Here is a 23,898-nt window from a genome sequence, read left to right as displayed (position 1 = left end):
CAAATAAATCAAAACCTATGCTTTTACAAATAAATCAAAACCTATGCTTTTACAAATAAATCAAAACCTACGTCTTTACAAATAAATCAAAACCTATGCTTAAATGTTGCAAAAAAATGAAATAACAAACATTATATTAGTGAAATGAATGTTTTAATTGTTAATATTAATTATTTATACATTTATGATTGAAATTATCAATAATTTAGTAGAAGTTTTAACTTTGAAAATGCGATATTTCTGAGTTTGGTTGTAGGTTATTATAGGAATTTTTAGGAATGAATCGAAATATTATTAGAAGAAGTCGGTTAAATCCACTTGGTAATCTAATGGGTCAAGTTCTACAAAGGAGGGTACATTTAAGGAACAGAGGTTGGTTAGATTAGGTTTTAGCCGAGAAAATACATTCAGAAAGTTCATGGGTGATGAAATTTATAAGATTCTAATATTGACAAATATATACTACACATGCTACAACACTTTATATTTTCATAGACGTCACAATTGATTATATACACATCAAAAACCCTTTCACCTTCCCAATAATTGTCACCCCTAAACCGAAAGAAACGTTAAGAATTTGTGTTGGTTTTGAACATAGCTACATCAATGCAACACTAGGCACAAATTTTCACTATCTTGTCAGCTTTTAGAAAACAACCAACACAAAATGAAGACACCTTCACACCAGTAGACTTATCGACCGTATTTTGGCAGTTAATGACCGGAATTGGTAACCATGCAAGAGTTTATGCATTTCAATCTTTCCTATAAAACATGCTAATATGAAAAATATTCAAAAGTGCATGGTGCAAAATTAAGACTATTTGCTAAGTGAGTGGAGGAGCGTGTGCTGATTTGGGATATAAACTACCATGGATTTGGGTTGGTCCGTGGCGAAAATACGTTTTTTTATCGTTATCTGATTGAAGTGAATATCTAACCAAGCACCAAGCTATTCTAATTCAATGTGTATGTAACACCATATCCTAAATAGATGTTAAAACACAAGGTTAATATTACACTTATATAGAAATGTAACAGATATTTTTGAATGATCACCTTGCCAGTACGGGGAAGAAGAGCCTCTTCTTGATCCCCTACCTGCATGGAACAACTGGCTAAAATCTGCTTCTGCGTCCCACATTAAAAATATATAATCCATTGGTATGGAACTTAAAAGATCTAAGAAGAACCAGGTTTTCATGTAATGTTTAGCTATCAGTTTTGGATCTAGAATAATCTCATCTGCGAAATCATTGAGAATAACACCTGGAAAGGAAGAACAAAACAGTTTTTTATCACAGAAAAACAAGTTATTATCTTTTTCCAATGCATTAGTTAAAAATTTGTGTTCAAACGATAATCTAATTTTGAGCTCAATATCTACAATTGCATTGGCTGGTATTTTTGAAAAGACATGCCAAGTTTACTCTCCCGATTATAATGTACTCAATCAGACTGAAGCATTACTGCGGGGAGGAAGGGGGAGGGGGGGGGGTGGTATGAGAATTAAGCATGCAACTTACCAGTTCTAAAGTTGATTATAATGTCTAAAAAGAAAACTGTATCAGATATACAATTAAAGACTATCCAGTGTGTACTAAGATCATCGTTGAAAAAAGAAATGGCAACCGGAAGGATTATCAAGTTCCCTATTAACAGCACCAACATGACCAGATCCCAATAAAACCTGAAAATAAAAAAAGTAAATTCGTTACGTTTTACAGCTTGCAGAGTAGAGCCACAGTGTCAGTTTGACCCTACTGCTTTTCGGCATAATCTTAATTCCTTGTATGACTCTATAGCGGGATTATGTGCCTATTACTTTGGTATGTTTGTAATACATATATCAACACCTAAAAGTAAAGATAAGACTGCTCCTTATAGTGAAATTGTTTTTTCGAAGCAAATGAAGTATTAACATAAATGAATGATATTACATATTACATTTTGTTGATCATTTATTTTAAACAACTGACATACCTATATACGAAATGGTGACATGCTTTTTCATTATTTTGAAGCCAGTGCCAATGGTCAATGTACATAATACTGCGTTTAGTTCTTATGATACTGTGGTCCTGGGTGTTATCATAAAAAGTGTATTGACTTTGGGTTTAGTTTATGAGAAATGGTGTCTGATAATTAAAAGACGCAATACGAAGTAAAGTAATAGCAAGTGAACATAATTGTGTCACTGTCACTGTATAAAATAACATAGAGTAATATGTGTAATGAATATCCCGCTATTTATCACATTACTATATCATTAACGTTACATGCCACTTTCAAATTGTTCAATTAATCAACAATAAATCCTTGACCTACAAACTGTGCTGTCCCTGGTGAACTATATTACGTGTGAAGGTTACTTTTCAGATGTAAAGATGAGGAACGACTTTTAAAATCAATATGAATTTCAGATAGCCATCGCATTATGAACTTCAAGAAAACAAATTTTATTGGCCGCTCATCCGCCGTTTAAATAGCTTCAGAACAGATGCAAAAAGCATGCTTATAAATATCACATATTATAATCATTAAAAAGAAAGAAGCTTGAACAGGTAACGCGCTACAAAAGGGAGTCTTCTGTGATTATATGTAAATCCCAGATAAGGTAAATGTAGCACCGTTCAGTTCTATACTGTTACAGATAAACAAAAGTCCACCACTTTTTACTCGGGAAACATTGCATTATCATCATATATATGTAAATATAACCATGAAACATATTTTTGCCGTCCTTTGTACGAGTTATTCTGTAGTCCTCTCATTTCTGGCGAGGATTTGTTCACTTCTGGAATAATTATTTGTATTAACAAGCAGTTCTGTCTAAACTGTTGTCCATCAACAATAGAATTCTATAATACCTATTTATGGATGGTTGGCAATTGTGTATAATACCCCCTTTAAAAAACGAGTAGACGGGCATGTTTTTAGATTGTGCAATCAAGTAAGAATTAATTTCTATTGATCAGTATTGATTTTGCGTGTTTTCTCTCCACCTTGTCTGAAACTAAATATATCAATACAGCCATGGAATCATTCTCATGCTGTTCATTTCTTTAATGATATTTTAGAATTTACAGTCAGTAACCTAAATGGTCAGCTTACTCTAACCACATGGTGGGAAAAGTACACGAATTTATGTATGTGATACTTTACTTGGCGAAAATTGTGTCCAGATATGCTCCCAAATCTCACATTAACTTATGAATAACTTGCAGAGATGTTTCATGAAAGCTACACTCTAATGAAGAAAAATGCATTGAAACATGCTGATTCAAGTCTGGCCTGTAACAGTTACGAGGGTTAGTAAATTTTCAGAAAGTTGTAAATTTATACAGGTTTAGATAATATTGATATTACCAAACATAACCGAGTTCAGAGACTATTGCATCCAGTAGACTAATATTGTTTCACGTTTAGTATTTGTTTTATCAGTAATAGTTTAATAGGTCACACACACACCCGTATATTTGCATTTAATGAAGTTCATTGGCCTTAAAAGTGTTTATAATATGAATTGTCGGAGTGGTTATTAGCAAAATGAACTTAGATATAATTAAAAAATATCAATAAACAAATTTCCGATTTGCAAATTATACTTAGCCTACTTGAACATAGAATCTGAGTATTTACATTTTCTCAAATTTGAGATAAAGACTTCCTTGATTATTTTGAACACAACATGTAAAGAACTATAATACTGCCTTAAAAACTGTCAAAAATAAAAGTATTACTAACAACACCTTTATATTCAACTAGTTAGCAAAACAAAGGATGAAGTCAAAGCTATCATCTAAAACTAGCATTAATGACAACAATGCATGATTATCTGGAATGTATTGACCTAGATCAGACCGTAACTCTTTATATCTCTAGTTATTGATATATAATAGAAATGTTAATTACTGAAATGATCGCTGCCAGATGTGCCTGAAATTGGTGTTAAATTTCTTAATTCAATGAAATGATTAGTTCTGGCACTAATAGAAACATCATCAGACAATTTCTCTAATCAGAACATTCCTCTTATTCTGATTTTCTAGATATTTCTGGTATTTTCCTGCTAAATGCTTTATTGATCGATTTTTTAACGATAACCTGGGGATTGCAATGAGCTTTCCAGTTTAATAAAGATCTCTACCAAGGAGCTGTAATAACCCAAATCAAAACAGTTAAGAGCAATACACTATTTTCAAGAACGTGTTTTAAACCGATTTGAATTGATAATAGTTGTATGAGACACATGTTAACCTGTGTTTGTCTGGGTGATTCTTGCCAGATGAATACAGACATAAAAAAATCATTAGATAAAGGTTAGAAGGACCATCGGTACCCACTCTCCATTCCTATGCACAATTGAATGCCACGAATTATTACCCCTTATTAAAAATTTAAAAAATACTGTAAGGCCTTTTAGGTTTTTGCTCACAGGAACCCCAGGTTAAGAAGCATGGTGTTAAAAGATTGGTCAGATTGCTTAACTGTTGAAATCTTTAACTAGTTAGTGATTGCAAATGTTATATAGTGATTTCCATCTGTCTAGGCGAGCTACGCCCAGTTTGTGGGTTCTTTTACTTTTAGGTGAGCTCATTCACCCAGTTGTTTTTAGTTACAGAAAAATATGGATTCAACATTATTTTTATTACGTGTTTGCCAATTCAAGCAGCGTAATCATAAATCAATTGTTAAACATATCATTCTAGTTTGCAATGTTGGCAAATTTCCACTTTAACCATTCAAAATCGTTATGAACTTTCTTTTCAAATCTACCCACATTCATCATCTAAATGATCAAAAATGCAATACTTTTTAAATCAATTTCCATTAGCAGTCCTTTATAAAGAAGGAAGAAATGCATTTGCAATAAAAGTTTATGTAATTTAAACCCTAGACTTTCATTAGCAGATAAAACACCACGAATATCGACTGATTTGCACCGGAACAACCGAGCTTGTCTATTCATATTAGGTAAGGAATACGTTTAGACTCAATGATTGGATAAATGAGATTGATCCGCAGACTCGATGACAGCAAGATGGAAGAGAACAGCGAATAATTATTGTTTTTGAGAATGCTAGAAAAGCGACAAGTTATAGAGGTACTGATAGCAAATCAACCGTATTTGTCTTTGTCTTGAGATAAAGGTGATCTGACGAAAAGGGAAACTGTAATCATTAACTCTTAAGATGAAATGAATTCCTGGGTCAAATGAAAGTATAAATAATCTTAGGGTACAATTCTCGTTCTTGCTAAATTTTCGTTCCTTATCCACTTGGGACATGGTTCTTAAGAACGTTTCCATTAATGACCTCAAATTTAGTTTGAATTTTCCAATACATCCAAAAACTGATAGTAATTGCGAATTTCATGCAACATTCCTATAGATAGACCTTTCTTCAACAAAAATTCAGCTTGTGAAGGATGCCACATCCGGCATTAAAAAGCTTCAATACAGATCAGACTATGGTCATTATTCATTTTTTGTCCCCATCTGATCAAATCCTTGAACTATTCTCATCTTTATTTAACAATAGAAACACACCGCCATTTTCTTTCTCAATTTAATTTGAGAAAAGTATTAGACCCACGATAAATTACATGGTAATTCACATTGAAAAGAAAATCTCCTCCATCTCCAAACATGCCACTTCTTTGATGGAAGCGATTCCTGAAAATTAGATTCCATTTATAGATTATTAACATGATTATAGAAGCTGGTCAATAACAATTAGGTTTCACCTTAATCCTTTTTCTTCATATTGTTGGTTTTCGCTACTTAGTATTCTTACCATTAAATGCCTCGGGTTTCCAGAGTCTCTTTCCTTTCCAATTATCAGGCTTTTCTGCGTTAGGTTTTGAATTCACGGCTCTGCACAATTTAAATTGTCTCCCTTTACATGTCTACGAAATTTTTCCTATTCTTTTTGCGTTAATGGTAGATATGTAAATGCCTTCCTGAGAGGTTTCGCAGCCTTTAAATGTGTATCCCGAGGGACTGAAAGCTACATCTCTGCATCGTTTTGCTTTAACTTATCATCTCAATTGGTAGACAATTACATTGTTGCCATTCATTGCACGAATCGCTTTTTGGGTTTCTCCTGTAGCCCATGTATTGGCATTTTGTTTGGATTCGTACTAATCCTTTGCATACTGTATTGCTCTTGTGCTCTTCTGCTTTTTCGGACAATTGATACTGTACTGATTAATCGGATCCTCATGATCTCGCTTCTATGAATTTTGAGTAATGTTGTGTCCACATAGATTCCTTTCACTATTTATATTAGAAATCACATAATGTTATGAATTAAAATTTCCATCTGCATATTCGGTCTGTTACAAACTGTCAATTGTAAATTATTGTAATTATATCTTCATAATATCCCTAATTATTTTAAAGAACAAAAGGCAAAAAAGTATACGATTTTTCTGTGGTAAAATATGCTCAAGGCTTCGACCAAAAATAGCCGTAAACATGACAATTGTGATATTATTTGTTGAGAAACCAGCGAAAGAAAAAGAAATGAATGCATGGAAAAACCTCAAGATTTTAACAAGACGGAAAGTTTTCCTCATAAACAGTTAATGTACTGATCGATCCACTCAGCACTTAATGGTGTGAAACCATGTAAAGTTAGGTTACTAAGTTTGTGAATGAAAAGAAAGGCAAACTTCAGCTTTACATTCTTTATGCGACGTTAACTCATAAATGGTTTAAACAGAATATATTTTACGGTGTGACCATGCCATTTTCAGAGTCTTTCTGTCTTTAACCTATGTAATAACCAAATCAAAATTGCAAGGTATGTTGACTCCTAAAGGATTATAGGGTTGACACATCCAGACGAAGAGTGACACAAGGTTATACAATATATAAGGATCATATTGTCACTTTGTAGCATACCTATCGGAGACTTAAATAGTTGAGGCGGTTACATTAATTTTTTTACGGTAATCTGATTCTTAGCTTTTACCACAGTTTTCTAAAACGAACATTACCCACCACAACCACTGACGGCGTGCAAATTTAACCCCAGCAAAGATACATCCTACGTGGTTGTAGATCTTTAATGATTATAACCTTCGAGAGAATAGTTGTGGTGAAATGAGATGAAGAAAGCGATTGAAATGGTAACCAACTGTAAGAAGTGTGAATGATCAATAAGTAAGAATCTATTGAGACAATGTCAAGTTTAAATCAACAGTAAAACCAACAAATCCTACTGGTGAGGAAATTTAAAAGTTTTAAAATTATTTCTTCCACCCAATGGTTATTAGAAGCGGTGCATTCCCGTTTTGACGATCCATGAGAATGATCAGACCCAAATTTCAACTAGAAATACTTCAATGTATAATATGTTGCTGTTTTTTTTTCTACCGTTTAACTGTTTTTAAATGAGTGATTTGAAATGTACCCACGGGTAGCACCCAATATTCACCAACCGACATTAATGCTGGTATGAAAAGTTAAAAGGTTGTCTGTTGCTCGGAACTAGGTTCAATTGTTGTGGGAAGGCGTTAAAACAACTTTGCGTCATTAGCAAGTAATTTTTCATTTAATGTCAAGGAATATAGACTATATATAGTTTTAATTCAATTTCGGTCCACGCATCACCGTCAAAGATGTATATGCTGCTATATTTTTACACAACTGAACTGAGACACAAATGTCTATTTTACGAGGAAAGGGAATTGCAGTATTTCTTTACGTTGCATGGATATTGGAATGACACAATAAGAGATGTGTGTTACCGATGTATAATAAATGCTTTATGCTCTTCTCACTTTTGTTATAAAATCTTACAATCTATTATTTTTGAATGCGAGCTTTCTAAGATTCAAAATACAATATACAGTGTCGACGATTACAGATTGACTTCAGAGGTTGCTATGTTTTTATATCACAACAAACGAGGTGACCCGAGAGAGAATCATGCAAACAAAACGTGTTCTAGACCACCATGGATCTGTTATCTTCAATAGTATTGCTTTACAATGTTATCATAACGGAACATGATTTAACCTTTATCGAATATTGATAACTGCAGTAAAATGGCTTAATTTGAAACTTTCACGAATATAAATAGAAATGTCAGATTTACAAAGAGATGCAAAATGATGATGATCGAATAAGATCGTATTCATTCTAAATAAAACCTCCTTTTGTATTCAAATATTTTCATTGATTCTATATAGGTAAACATTTTTCTACACGAAATCAAATAGATAGAATAAATGTAACCTATTTGGCCATATGACTTGTACAAACCTGGTATATACAGTTTGTAGTTATGAACCTTTAACATTAAAATAAATCTTTGGTCCTTATAAGTTTACACGTTTTACTGCCCTGGTGAAGACGAGCCATAGAGGTCCTTAAGGGTTAAGAGATAAATATGAAAGAATTGTATGCACATGTATTTTATTCATACGGATGACAAAATAACAATGTACAGCAATGCAATTACCTTCTGGACATTGACATTATGGAAGTAAACTTTGATAAGATGTTGCAAGATGTTATAAAATTCGGCCAGATTGACAAAGGCTCATCTTACTTTGTCGAAACAAAAGTACAAACTATCCAAGCTGCAAAACATATCATACCCCTCTTTTTAAAATGGTGGTTAACATAGACCTGAAACGCTAGGACGAGATAAACATCGAGCGATTTGTTAGCAATTTCCAAACTGAAATGAACTTTCCTAAGATAAATACATAGTGTTTCATGAAGTCATGGCATCAGACAAAACCTGCCTATTCCATGTCTTAGATTCCCCATTAGACTATCTACCGGCGTGCAAAAGAATTGTGTAATGAATTGCTGTGTCTACCGTAAAATGTAAATACGCAAGTTTGGTACGTGTGTATTTATTATCACCCTCTGTGGTGTATATAATCATTAAGTCGGTTGGCTGGTAAATGCTACTAAAGTCCAGTATGATATCAGTAACCCAAATATCTACAACCCCGTTACAACAGTCTTTCATCATTATTCATTCTTTATTCAATGTCTGGTCATCTATCACTCATTGGTTATTAATCAACCACACCAACCATTCTGTTGGATTTCAAGTCAATGACAACTCATCTATATAACCTCCCAATCTCTAGTTTTCTATTCTACGTCAATACTCGTTGATCAGATCACTAACAATGGTCCATTCATAAACACCGCATCACAGCTCTTTTCATACATTAATGAAATAAGCTGTGAAAAGTCAATGATCACTCATTCATCGTTCATTACTATAAACCAATAGTCAAGATTATAAAGCTTAATATATTGGATATGTTTCAAACACCATCGACCCATGATTTGGTAATATCAAATATCAAGTGTTTGTCTATCGCAATGGAATTAGGAGTAAGAATGAAGGTACCTCAACATTGTAGCTCTGAACAGCGAGATTTAATTAAATGGTTACAAAACCGACCCAATATTTTTAGCTTAACAATGACAACTTCAAAATTATTCACAAGCAATAGTTTTACATAAAGAAATAATATACAGAGCAATTGACCAATTGTTAAGGGGGTCCTTCATTTCAAGTTCGTTTGCTGATACCAATGTTGTTTTGGATCTCGTTTTTCGTTAGTACATGGTTTATTTATTAAGATGTTTGCTCAACAGAATGTGTATCGGGGACACTGATAGCATTGATTGCACCATTCCAATTTTCAGTCCGACGTTTATGGTTCTTGCTCTATCACTAACTTTTAACTATCGCTAAGGCGAGTTTTAGCAGCTTTTTCGTGGTGATGTGGTGTTAGCTCAAAATTTGAAGTCTCAAGTATTATTTTACCAACACGACAACATGAAATAAGAGTTGGTTCAAATCTATTTCGGTAGCTCAATTATCATGTTCGTCCAAACATAATTACCTACCAGCCTACTCATGAAATCCTACGATTTCACAAGAAAATGAGATATGTTCTAAGGTTACAATATTATTTACACGATCACAGAACATGTCATCAACACTAAATGCGCATTCAGAACCAAATACTATAGGCGGGTCAAGTTAACATGCCAGAAGTGCTTACTCTTTCTGGATTTTTAATTCTTTTGAGTGATCCTCTAATGGTATTGGTGTCATTTCATTACTGCTGATAGCTATGAAATCCTTTTCAGCTCCTTCATTTATTGCCTTTGAAATGTTAGTCTAAAAACGGACGACCATTGTCTCCTCTTCCGGTTTAGGTGTGTTAATTTTACTTCCGGTGACACGCTAAAAAATGGATCTTCCGGTTAATACTTTCTAATCTATGACCTTAGAACATCCGGTGTCTACGTTTAATTGGAAGTTTTCATGACAACAATGTGAAAATTGTTAAAAGGAAACATCGTTTGAGACTTTGGTTGAAAGCTTATCAAACGTGACCTTGATTCCATATTTATTAATTTCTTTAGAGCAGATATGAGATATGCAGGTGCGAACAAATTAGTGAAGTAATGCCGGCAATTAAAAGTTGATTAGGAATATTCACTAAATATTAACATTAACTTGATTTACCAAAAAATAAACTGATAGCAATCTGGAGTTAAACAGCGTATAAAACAATCAGTTTAATTCAAACACTGGCCAATATTGTGTGATTCACTAAGCCCTGGGGTTTAACCCAACATTAATGATCTTCACATTTCGGACTTACTTATTAGCAAAGATATAACTTTGTCATCGGCTGGTATTTGGTACCTACTTCCTAGAATGTAAGCATATGCATAAAAATTGTATGTTATCTAATTATCTAATCACTTTCCGTCCTAAAAGGATACTTATGTTCGTTTTTCATTCTAATAGGTACATTTTATAGTCGTTTGATTATTTGCTTTCTTTTGGTCCACAGCTTTAAGCCAGATACCTGCCTCGACCTTCAGAATGAAAATTCAAACTTTAAATTTACTGTGAGGTGAGCAAATACCTTGGTGGAGAGACTGATCTCTTGATAAAAATATATCAATATTAAATTACGACTTTCATAACAAAAGGAAAAGAGAACAGAAAACAAGGTCTCATTTCTAGTCATCGTAAAAATAATTAATTTCTCTATTCGTGATAAATTGGCAATATATTTTACATTATATTAATAATAAAAAACTTCAATATTTCGAAATGATAACGTCGCATTATATAACTTAATTAGCATTTCTATGGATTTTTTTTTAGTAATTTCACATTGTCCTTGGAATCTATGGCATTAAAGTAGACTTGGATTGAGTTTATGATTGAGCTTTTGATGGCGAGCTATATTCCGTCTTTCGGAATACATAAACTGATATGTAGATTAACGGTACTGGTTCGCCATCCGTTTGACCAATCGTACCTTAATCTCAGAAACGGAATTTGTTTTAGTTAAGCAAATCAGTAATAATGCTCACAGCTCACAGTCGATGTTTGAACCTTAAAATCCATGTGTGTCCAGAATAATCCGCGTTTGAGAGTTAAAGTGATTAGTCGTCTTTTCTTGAGACTCTGTGACATAGAAAGTGAAATTGCTGGTTTGAGATATTTTTAAAGGAATTATGCGTTTTGTGTACATTATTTCTTCTGAAGACTATTTACATATATTGAAAACCCAAAGTCAGCCCCCTTGAAATAAATAATGGAAACGATTTTAGGTAATACTAGATCCACAAAGGGGCATGTGCGTTTCTCTTGAAATGTAATGTACAGTATTGAATTATGTTGATGGATGTCGCTATGAAAATTTCCATTTAACGCCTTTCTTTTTATACACTTTATTAAGAAAAATATATCACGTATATTACTTCACTGATATTTGAGATATTATTCCTGTCATTAAGCATAATGATTATAGCGTTATATTGTCGTCTACTTTGATATATTTTTAGATCTTTACATATTATATTTATGGTACTTTAACACGGTTGAAAATATACATAACAATGCTGCTTATCCCATATAGCTTTCCACCAACAGGAAGTGCAATTTAAACATTCACCATTCGTCAGGTATCCAGTTCTTAACTACCAGTCATACAGAAAATGTTAATCAGTCACTATGTCTAAACTTCCTTAACTTCAATCATTTCCAATTTCTTTGATGAAACCGCGTGCTGATTGAAAACTAATTCAAGTGAAATATGTAATATAGCCCTTCAGTTACGTTCAGTAGGTAATTATTTTTCAAATTTCAGAGAAAAGGTAAAAATTTGCAATTTATCAATAGACGGATTATAGTTTTATCAAGCAAAGTAAATACACACTATAGCATATCAACAGATGGATTAACAATTTAAGTCCGTGGGAAACTGTTGTGTTTTCACTTATATAGATGTATAGCAAAGACGCTTCTTACAGCAGTACATATATAAGATTTTGTTGTGTGGGAGAATATAACTTTAAGTTGCTGGTCCAGTGTAAAGAACTTTAACAGATATCAAAGCTTATCTTATGGTATTATTAGTATTGTATGTGGGGGTGTGCAATTTGCTTCTCAACCATATCAGGATCACTAAAGATTCATATCGATAATGTAAATAATATGCTAATAAAAGTCCAGACTGTTCTCGACTATTGTCACAGTTATCAAGAAGATAGTAAACATTTTGAGGAACACAAAACTAAACTTAGACTTTGATTTGCATAATCTGTAATTTTCAATTTCATCGATTGTTTTTTTTGGAATATTTCCAACATTTTGTAGGTTATTCCGACACAAGACAGTTACATTGTGTATTGTTGTAAAACAATAACCTCGCACGATACCTCTACAATATAAAGTCATAGAATGTCTGTATCCTAATGTTTGTAATATGAAGCAAAGGGACTATGTATGATTATGCATGTCGTTCATTCGTTTAACTTCATCTATTTCACATGAGCATTCATTAGATAATTAATTAAATGTTTACAAAAAAATCCATTAAACTGATTGGGACACAACTTGTTAGCTACTATACTGGTTAATTGTCAGCTTCAAGCTCAATCAGTTGCATAGATATTTACATGCTGAAATTCAATAGTGTAAAGCATAGCGTTAAGAATTGTCAAGTATTATTTAGCTATGCAGCTATCAGGTTTGGTGTACACGAGAGAAAATTCGACACATTTGTTTCACAACAACGACACATCAAGAATATGATTTTAGACTAGAATGAAATGAACTTTAACAAGGAAATGCCTGACATGCTGACTTTGTACCTAACCAAAAGTGGTAAAATCTATGTCGACCTGATAGAGTGTTTAAAAGTATTACAGAAGGAATGTCAGAGAGGGAATGTGTTGAAGAGCTGTGAACAGATTTAAGTGGCTCCTTCTACAAATACTACGAGAATTAATTGCTGTATACTATATACTAACTTATCAATATAATCAACTTACTGTCAGATTAATATAATTAAACATAGCTTTATTACTTGTCAACAGGGCCGGTATAAGCAACCATATAAAACTGGATTTTAACAAGCGGTTTGTGATTGTGTGTACTCGGATATGGATTTGGAAAGAAATATGTCTTGAGCTCTATTTTTGTCAATGTATTGTCATGCCACGAACATTTTTTGGAAAATTGACAAAACCATTAAATAGTTTGTCTTGAAGATCATCTGAATTTTATTATAAATTAATTTCTTTTTTTACGCATTTCGCAATTGAATTTCAACAATGATATGCCTAAGAATTGTGAGACAATGGCTACAGAGAGTAGTTTGTAAACTAGTCCTCAGAATTCACTCAGTCGTTAAATACGGAAGGAATAGGAAACTTGAACCAAAAAAAGACTGAAAGCAAGTCTAACATTTAGACTAATCATTTTTTTTAATCGTGATGTCACAAAATCATCGCAGAAATTTACAGAAGAGAGACGACTTATGTATAAAAACCTGAACTGAAATAAATACTCAATAGTAACTATCAATACAGACAGGAACTGTAAGAACTTCAATTAAATATGGGCGATATACTGAATATTGGTATTAACAAAAAACTTATAGGCATACAGCAGATATAAGCCAAGATTGTGCACAAACTGTCAAACATAATACCATGTAGCCAGTTACAGAAACGCTTTTTTTAATGCAGTAAATCGTGGTACATTAACCGCGTTGCCAGGCTTTTTCACAATGCTTTTATTATTGCTTCCGGTATTTAATCATGCCACAGACATTTGACCTAATTTCTCATTCTTAATTCCAGTATTTTCAGACAAAAGAATCATTTGACGGCGTTTGATAGATATAAATAAACTATAAAACCACACGAAATCTCTTCAAAATACCAGTTGACATTCAACTTTCAAATTATTCTTCTAAATTTGGTTCTTTTATTGCAGTGCTAGATCCTATTAGACAGCGGATTCCTCCGGTCTGTTATCAGTGTCGACAGTTGAAATCATTTTCCAAGTTTAATGATCAAAACATATTTTAACTTTTTATTTGGAAAAGTGCAGGGCAGATCATTAATTAATTCTTACTCAGGATTTTGTTATACAAGGTTTATGGGAAAGGATTTGATATATATATCTGTTTATAACATAGTTATATAGCACATAGTTTGGTTTTTGACCAGTTGTATTTAATAGTAGTGATAAAAGTTTATCGACATCCTAAATATATCTGTATATAACCATTGACATTTGCTGCCAGCATGACAGGCAAATCAGAGGGGCCAATGTTCTGATAACTATTTATATTAGCTGAGTGGTAATATTTCAACTAATGATAGGTTTGTATAAGGTCGTAATATGATCATTACATTCAAGCAAATTATACGTTAGATACATTATTTATAAGACACTCCTTTCTGTATATGAAACGAAGGTATTAACTTTTTGTGTAACTGATAGGACCTTTTTGCAACATACCAATTTTCAGCCGGACTTCTGTGCATGCCGGTATATGAGTATAGCGACTGTGTGGAGGGTAATGAATTGACTACTATGTATGACCAATCCACACCAAGCATTAATTTAATAACTCATTAATCCATGTAGAAAAACAATTGATAGCAAGTTTATTGAGGGATATATTACCGAAATATTTTTCATCCAGTAAAATGGTGAACAGATTTTCATTAGCAGAGTTATATGTATTGATCACTGATCTAAATTTCAGATGCCGTCAAACTCGCAAATGTTGCTAGGATTATTCTACAAAATTGTCGTTCTACAAATATAGTGTATCGAATTTTGACAAAGTAAGTCTGTTTAAAGGTACGATGATGACTTTGATGAAAATGTTCCAGTTGTTGTATATTAGGAAATATAAAGCTATTTTCAAGTGCTGTCGGTCTTCAAGTCGTCATTAATGATGTCTATCGTTTGTAATCAATTATTAACTAATAGTTTTCTAAAATGGTAAATTTGTAGTTGACATGCTATATGGGAGAAACTCTTCATGAAGTGGCGTGATAGCTGGGAGCTATCGGAAATAGAACATTTGTTTGTGCTCTCAATATACTAAGCTTAAAGTATTATAACTCTATTTACTGCAATAACGATTAAGAGTTTGAAAACATTGTCCTTGTCAGCAATTGTAGAATAGAAACTGTAATTGAATAAAGAAACGAAATGAAGGTGAATTCTCGAGTGCATGACAACGAAATAAATTTAACCTCTTCACAATGTCCTTACAGCAAAATGTTAGATTGTATCAGTAAATAGACTCACAATGTCATTCGAATATCTTATAGATAGTCCAAATTATTTATCAAATACTGCAAACAAACCACAGTTCATCGGTTGAGATTGTCCTTATATTGTTTATTCAAATTGGAGCCCTGGCAATAGATACCATTGCAGATATCATTATTGAGATATAACAAGCTGACGCGTACACGGGGCACATATTTTTAAGACACATGATTAACAATGTGCATTGAATTTTAATGATTCAAATGAGTCTAACGTTCAGAGTCTGTAACTCACAGCTTTACCTCTATGCACTGATCTGACGTGACGTGACGAAGATGATACAAAATATGCGATGTACAGTTTTTTTTATATGATATAATTAAGCTGTTGTTGACAATTGTGAGAAGTCGTTACTAGGATTCCATGAAATGTCAAACTTTTTTACACCTTAAAATATCACTGGCAAATTGCCTATTACTAAATACCTCTTCATCTCATATATTTTCATATCAGTTTTAATTTTTAAATATTTGAAATATTTCAACAGAATCGATGCCATATTCACGCATCAAAATTCTTCCTTTATGACTTAACCTTTGCAATAAAGGTCTTGTTTTCATATTTCTTTTGTTAAGAGTTGTTATGCCGTAGTTTTATGAGCAATTTTATATTCGGCAAGCAGTAAGTACAGTTAAACTTGTATAAAGCAAGTGTTGCAGATACTAATCGCCCCAATTAACTGCCGTACCTCAGCTATTTCACATGTGGGTACTGGGCTCTTGTAACCACTGTACGCTTTATACTATTTGGTATTCGTGTTTAACCAATAGAAAAATGCACGAGGTAACCTGATAGATTTATTGAAACCAACCACAAAACAATTGATTACCCCATGTGATAAACAACCTCGTTTCACTATACAACCATATTCTTTCCTACTCAACTGCCAACAAACAATTACAAATAATTAGTACTTACTCCAACCCTTTTTTGTATACTTACAAATTATATATCAAAACCACGACATAAGTTAAAACACCTATCAAAACTAAATTCAAGAAGCTAACTTAATTACAACATTTAATAAAATATATAAACCAAATATAACTATACCAGAAATAATTTATTCCTATTAGTTATATAACCAATAACCGTCCCTATGTAGCTATTTCTCAGGGACCAAACGTCTGTGTTAGAGACTTCAAAGCACAAAATACACCCTGTCACACAAGCTCTCAGGGAATTGCTGAGAATTGATTTCCTGAACATACGTTTAGTAGTGATGGATCATCAGTTATTTCTTGAAATTCGATGACGGTGCATGCATAATTAATATATTATTTCATCATTGATGAAAAAGGAAGGGGAACAACATACCATGCCATGACAGTCTAGTAATTAACACGCGAGATAGGCGACAATTGGACAATCGCGAGTTATATGCCCAGATATGTTAGTTGCGGGGGTGGATCCATTCCGATCCTATAATAATAATATGTTATAAAATAGGTCAATCACTTTCATGACATTTAGTTTTCTTATCACGACTTATCTATTATGTGAATCATATTTCATTTGGCTTTCCCTTCTTCAGATATGTTATTAAATAAATGATAATAGATGAACTATCTTTTTTCTCTACATCAACTCATACAAATACCATCAATCTAATCTATTCGACACTTTCTCGTGTTTTTAACCCATTCTCTTCTATGTATAATTGCATTTATTCGCTTTTCAATGCTTAACATGTTTTGGGAATAGAATAAAGTGTCTCTAAAGGATTGGAACAGATAAAAAACTTAATGAAATAATATGATAGAAGTGGTGAAGAACTATTTCCAGTGACATTTAGATTAGAATAATGTATCTTATATAAAACCTGTACAATATTGATATTCATATTTAGCGTGTTTAAAATGTCTCAAATTCAATTAATTGTTACTTTGCACACAGAAACCTTTTTTAGTCTCTATTCTTCTTTAGCAGAACGGTTTCGTTGTCAGTTACTACCCAGAATTAGTCAAGATCTGGATAATGCTTTTTAGATGTTCCTGAACCTGTATTTTTCTTTATGAATCCTGAAACTTTGGCTCTCCTATCACCTTTTGATGTTTTGATTTAAAAATACAAAAACTTTAAAAAAGCCGTTCGATTTCTGTTCTTGGAATATGGGATTTTAAGCCAAAAAATTAAATCAAATAATTTAAAAAAAAAAAAAATCCCATTGCAATCTAGCTCACATTTCTATTCCATAGTTAAATATAGCCAATTTCTTCATCCTGTTCGAACACAGTCTGGATAGTGAAATAATTAGACTGATGTACGATCTACAGCAAACACGTTATTCAATTCGATGTATTATATTTCTAATGTTGACAACTTCAGACGGCGACCATGTCGACAACGTTCAAAATTGTTTGAAATATAAGTCAAATTTAAAGACTAATGAAATATATTAAAATCCCGAGAAATAAAAAAAAAAATCTTTTAAAAGGGAAATTAATTAAACTTTTGTACTAAAACGATGAAAATAATCGACCTATATAAACAAGACTGGGCTTTATGTCAAATTGAAATGATCAGGGATTACTGCCAGACTTCGTCGGACAAATAAAATGATTTTTGGTTGATAAATGGCGATAAGAGATGAAACTGAGTAAATATTGAGAGAAAATAAAGAATATTGGTAAAGAAAATATAAGAGATGAAGACACATCTCAGACATTGGTTGTAATTGGGTTGCTGCCACTTGAAGTTGAAAACTATAGACGAATTATGATCGATATAAATAACTTGTAAATTCAAGTCAACAATATAAGTTTTATCTGTGTCTACCATACAGTCCCTAATCTTATTCCAACAGTCGTCAGATTACTATATACCAGATTGAAATAAGACATCATAGACGATACATTATAACAGACATTATACTGACAAACACAATGTTGTAATCAATGAACCCTCTAATTCTGCTCCATTTAATGAAGACGGCAACGCCAAATGTATCATTGTGATAAAAATATCCTTACTACTCTGAAGCAATAGAGGTTTGAAAAATGTTCAGAATCCATCCCTGCTGATATTACATGTATAATTATTGCAACAGTCCCAGCTATGCTGGCTGTACGTATATTAATAAGCGAACTGACTGAACAGGGAAGTAAAATACACCTGAAAAGATTATAAAACTCTCGATACCTATATTAGGTTTTCGTACAACTAGGTGCTTTCTCTTTCCGATTGACTGTGCACCGTTGAACGTTGCTTAATAGGTTATAGCGTAGGCCAGGAGTTGCCGTCTTAATCCGTCCTTTCACCTAAGACATCACTTAGCTTCAATTCAAATCTCTTCCACACAATGTTCAGATTGTAATTTAGCCCACATAAAAATTAGTGGATATAATAGTGTATTCCTTAAGGAAATTTTAAATTTGAACTTTTTACAAAGATTCCTTGCCTTGCAAGAGAGAATTACATGTCAGAGTAGAAGAAAGCTTTAATCTCGACAGGTAGATTGTATTAGTTGAAGAGGAAATTAAAAGAAGATAAAAAATGTCAAACAGATAAGAATTGCAGGTAAAAATCAAATAAACCCACCATAATCTACTCGTATTGTTACCTTGATATTTAAAATAGTGTCAATTCAGAGAATCATCGACATTTCCAGAACAGAGAGAAAAAGATCTCAAAGAATTGTGCCACTAGGCAGAGCAAGATGCATACACCAATCAAAATAAAGTAATATCTTCCTGATTGTGGTCCTGTTCTCTTTTAATTAAAATTACATAAAAGTGAGTCTTTCCTTTGAAATTGCTGTTCTATATTATTTGTCCTATTGACACCCTAGCACTGAATCCCTTTGATTTTATAAAAGATAAATAAGGAATCAAAGTTATTCAAAGATTTCTTTGTACTTGAGTGATTTGCTTTGAGCTACTGTAATTATATTTTTCATAAGCTAAGATGAATTGGATGACTTCACGAAATACTTTTTGAAAATAACCGACCTTATGTTAAAAAGTGAGGTTGGCGATTCCCCTTTTGTTGGTTACATTTTCGAAAGGTTCTGCACAATATATGCCTTTTTTGGATCTCTGCATAGAACTATCATGAAGGCACCCAGATGCATTGATGCAAAGATCAACGATCAGTTGTGACAATTTCCCTCCTGTATATCGATGCTAACGATTGAGTAATTGACCATATATTAACTTTATTGGCCTTATACGACCATCACCTTCGGATTTTTCAAACCGGTTCCCCCTTGTCAGTGATGCAGGTTAGTAGGGCAATGAGCTACAGGCTGTGCACGTTGAAGACCCTTTTCAGTTAGAAATCGAAAAAGGCTAATTTCCCAACCAAATTCTCATACCTTTGCCCTTATTCATCAGCCAAATTAAGTGCAGAAAAGTAGGACGTAAAATTCCATTCATTTCATTTGCGTTTTAGATGGAAGTGACATCATTCAGACAGTTCTGTGTCGTCAATATATATATATAAGGATATAGTAATTATAATTATCATATATGTCATATCAAACCTTAATTAACTTTGAACAGGAAGGGTAAGTGACGTCAACGTATATTTAATAAAAGTTATGAAATAGCTGCCTTGAAATGATTGAGAAAAGAAATATCTTAGACATTAAGAGATGTTTAAGTAAATCTACCAAACAAATAGACTTCTTAGAAGTTTCTCAATACATGACAAGGACGTCACTTAAAAGGCTTCATTGAACATATTGAATTCAGACTTGAAATGTAATACAGTAAAAAGCCCTAACAAGGAGATCTGTCGTATAGAAATCACAGAGCTAAGATGATGTTAATAGTCTATAATGGTGTGAAATTCAGGTTTCTAAGTGCTTTGGAACTTAACATAAAAATTAGTTTGATTAGATGATTTCAATTATCTTCATGGTATTCCGAACAACAGAACTACATCAATCATGTTAATGGTACAATAAGCCTGTGATTCTAATAGAATAAACTGACATCTATCACATGCTACCAGAAGACAAATAATATGGGTTCAATCATAGATTTTAGAGGCAGTATACCATATAAGTATAATGAATTGACACATACCTTGTCGCAGAATTTCAAACTGATCTTAAGAGCATAACTCAGATGTAAAAAGAAGGCTGAAGTTAGTTAGGGGAGGGGGCAAGTGCTTTCATTGAGACTCGTCTCAATACACCCTAACACTAGGTATCCTGTGATTAAGCAGATTCTACCAAATGCTGCAGTAACCTAAATTCGTTTAATCTTCAGATGATTTCAAATCCTGCCAGTCACCGGGTTTAAATAGCTCAACCCCCCCCCCCCCCCCCCCATCCCAATTAAATTAAAGATCCTCGCTATGACATTACTTTCTACCTTTTCCTCAACATTATTTTCCCAAAACGCACAGTCCGCTTCAGTCAGATCAACCTTTACAAAACAAACATCATACCATCTTGTAACGAAGCTTGTGGAAAATGTTCATCAAGCTATATCAACCGATCTGTGTTCGGTTCAGAATGTTTCTTTCAGACAGAAAATGAAACGATAATGACAGAAGGCAGTCGAATAAAAACTAGAAATTGATTCATTTTAGATAATTTTTCCACATCGCCAAACTAATCAGACAAATTGCTGTGATTTTGATTCTGACCTAGTGAGAAAGATAAATAAACGAACTCTTATGCTAGTCATTGACAACGTCTGGGGAAATTCTTATGGACCCACTTGATTTAACGTTTTGTAATGTGACGATCTGAAGTACGTGAAGAGGGTTTATTCCAATTTCCCATCTCAACTCATTATATTGTATTATTATAATTCTCATAAAAAATAGTAACAAGAACAAGTTTGGAGTTTTTCGCAAAATCGACATTCTTTTTGCAACTGTTTTGGCCAAACTCGTCAGGCACCAGACTATACTGATAATATTTTGTTGATAAAGGCAAATATAAATTAATTCCCATTTCACACTGGCCTCATTGCATAAATCGATAGCTAATCGAGACCAGTAGGGTTATCTGAACCTTGCTTTTCTTTTGAAATCCTGTTATCAAAGGAAAAATGCCTTCAACTAGAAGATATTAGAACGGCATCGAGTAAATATATATGAATAAAAATAAATATTTGAGAAGAACAAAATAATTGTGTGTAATCTGTAACGCATTAACACCAAGCATAAAACAACAAAATTAGCAGAAAGAATCCAATATTCCAATATTTTCATTAAACCAAGGGCAATTTAAATCTGATAAATTTAAGCGAATTTTATGACAAAACAAATAGAAGATTTTTGTGGTCGATATCTGAAGGTTGTAGTACAAAACCCTAGGTTATAAATAAATAAATATTTTTCAGTATTATTTTGAGGTAATTAGTACGATTGTGTAGAAAGAAGAAGTGAAGAAAGGTCATCCATGAGTGCATTGTGACAAGTGGAATGTTTTTTTTTTTCATTTCCTTTTTAAGTACTGTCATTTATTTTAGTCCATTGAAATTATACATCAATTCGAAACAAAGAAAATTGCAGAGGTTCCACGCCATGTAAGGCACAGAAAGGAATCTTGTTCCAGAACAACGAGGCAACACTAATATTTTTTGTAGTATCTCCAGTTACATATGAAGAGACGGGTCTGGCTTATTGGAGAATCTTTCGAACGATTTGCGAAATGAACCGATGGCAGTATCTGTTGTCTGTTGATCATTGCCGATCATGGCAGATAGACGTTGCTGCTTCAAAACTGTAATGTTACCTTTGAGAGTAGTAAATGTATAAGCTTTATCATCATCTATGCCTATTTAAATGGTTGTACATACCACCAACCTTCAACTGTACCTTGCACTGTCGCAATAATAAACTAAAAATAATTTGAATAAAATCTTCCTGGGAATTGAAGAAGACCGATAGATTAAATAAATATAGGTCCTCAGATTCGTTTGGCTTACGGCAACGCGAACTGAGTTATCAGCTCAAGAAACCTTGAAAAATTTGATTTACATGCATCTAAAGAAAGAAAATTCGAAATAATGAACATTATTTACAGACAGGAATCATGTAAAATTAAATTATATTCTATAATTTAGATGTAATTGTCAAAACTATAGCAGTTTCTTATGAAGATCTGTGTTATAGTGACATTGAGTGACACGTACAACATCAAACCTATCTCAATACTACCTTTTCCTACAGAAGTTATAAATTTGAAAATATTAGTTTCTATGATAACAACTAGTGTTTTATTAAGATGTCAATCTCTAGCAACTCAATGTTATAAACTAAATCTTCAGCAGATTTTCATGTTTGGTTGTTTTCGAAGGATCGACATCCATTCTTACAGACTTCGATATGCTCTTTTGAGACCAACCACTTCAATTTTGGTATAGGATTCATCAGAATAATATGCAATTTTTCGCGCTAGTGACATTTGCAAAAGTTATCTACAAAGAAATTTAGAAAAAAGATTTCGAACACCGGCTCAATACTACCATTTCTTACGGAAGTTTTATATTTGAAAATATTAGTTTCTAAAGTATCAACTACTGTTTTATCGAGAAGACAATCTGTAGATTGGACGTCAACATATTGAATACGTGTTGCTTACTCCTTGTTATAAACTATATCTCCAGCAGACTTTGCTGTTAGTTTTCGAAGGATTGATATCAAGCCTCGTGATATAGTCATTTAAGAACATCCACTTGATTTGGTGTAAGGTTTTTCAGAATAATGAGCAACCCTTTACGCTAGTGACATCTGCTGAAGTTATTATTTTTGTGATTTGGTGATGAATCTAAAGAATTTAAGAAAGATTTCGAGCACAGCCTCGGGGTTAGATGGCGTAAGGCTATTGATATTATTAGGGCACCATGTTCGCAAACCATCCATGCAGAGCTTTCCTTCATAGAATGTAATCGGCCACCTATTGCTGTCGACTGGATTAAGCCACCATAAGTCATATAAACAAACGGCCTTATACAAATTACTGGCTCTTGGTCTTTCACTTCATTAAGTCAGTCCATTAGAAGACTAAAGGTTTAATACCGGCTTTCACTGATTTGGTTTAAATTTATTAGGAAGTTATGTACTATGTAAAGGTTGATGGCGGACGTCCATTAATTGAAAGAAGAATTGAATGAAGGCTGTAACTATCTTTTTCATTCATTAATTCAAATCCACAAAAATAGTATAAATAAATTGAGACAATGGTGACTATAAAATGTCGGTCTTCAAGAGTAAATGGAAACATTAACGTTTTACCTTGATATCTACGTTTGTTTCTATATCAAAATTT

The 23,898-nt window shown here is 32.9% G+C and overlaps 1 protein-coding gene across 1 annotated transcript in view; it reads right to left on the bottom strand.

Moving 5' to 3' along the window:
* LOTGIDRAFT_118006 (hypothetical protein) overlaps nt 1–23,898 on the bottom strand; it is a gene marked incomplete at both ends in the record, with an annotated part of 45,125 nt that overhangs the window by 5,302 nt on the left and 15,925 nt on the right. Inside the window, 2 exons of the mRNA XM_009056568.1 lie at nt 1,105–1,272; nt 1,530–1,693. Of these exons, the coding sequence (XP_009054816.1) occupies nt 1,105–1,272; nt 1,530–1,693 (332 nt within the window). The remainder of the gene's footprint in view (nt 1–1,104; nt 1,273–1,529; nt 1,694–23,898) is intronic.

Source organism: Lottia gigantea (assembly GCF_000327385.1).
Source record: "Lottia gigantea unplaced genomic scaffold LOTGIsca_28, whole genome shotgun sequence".
NCBI lineage: Eukaryota > Metazoa > Mollusca > Gastropoda > Lottiidae > Lottia > Lottia gigantea.
Note: the sequence above shows the minus strand (reverse complement) of the source record. Positions and strands in the feature narration are given on the sequence as shown.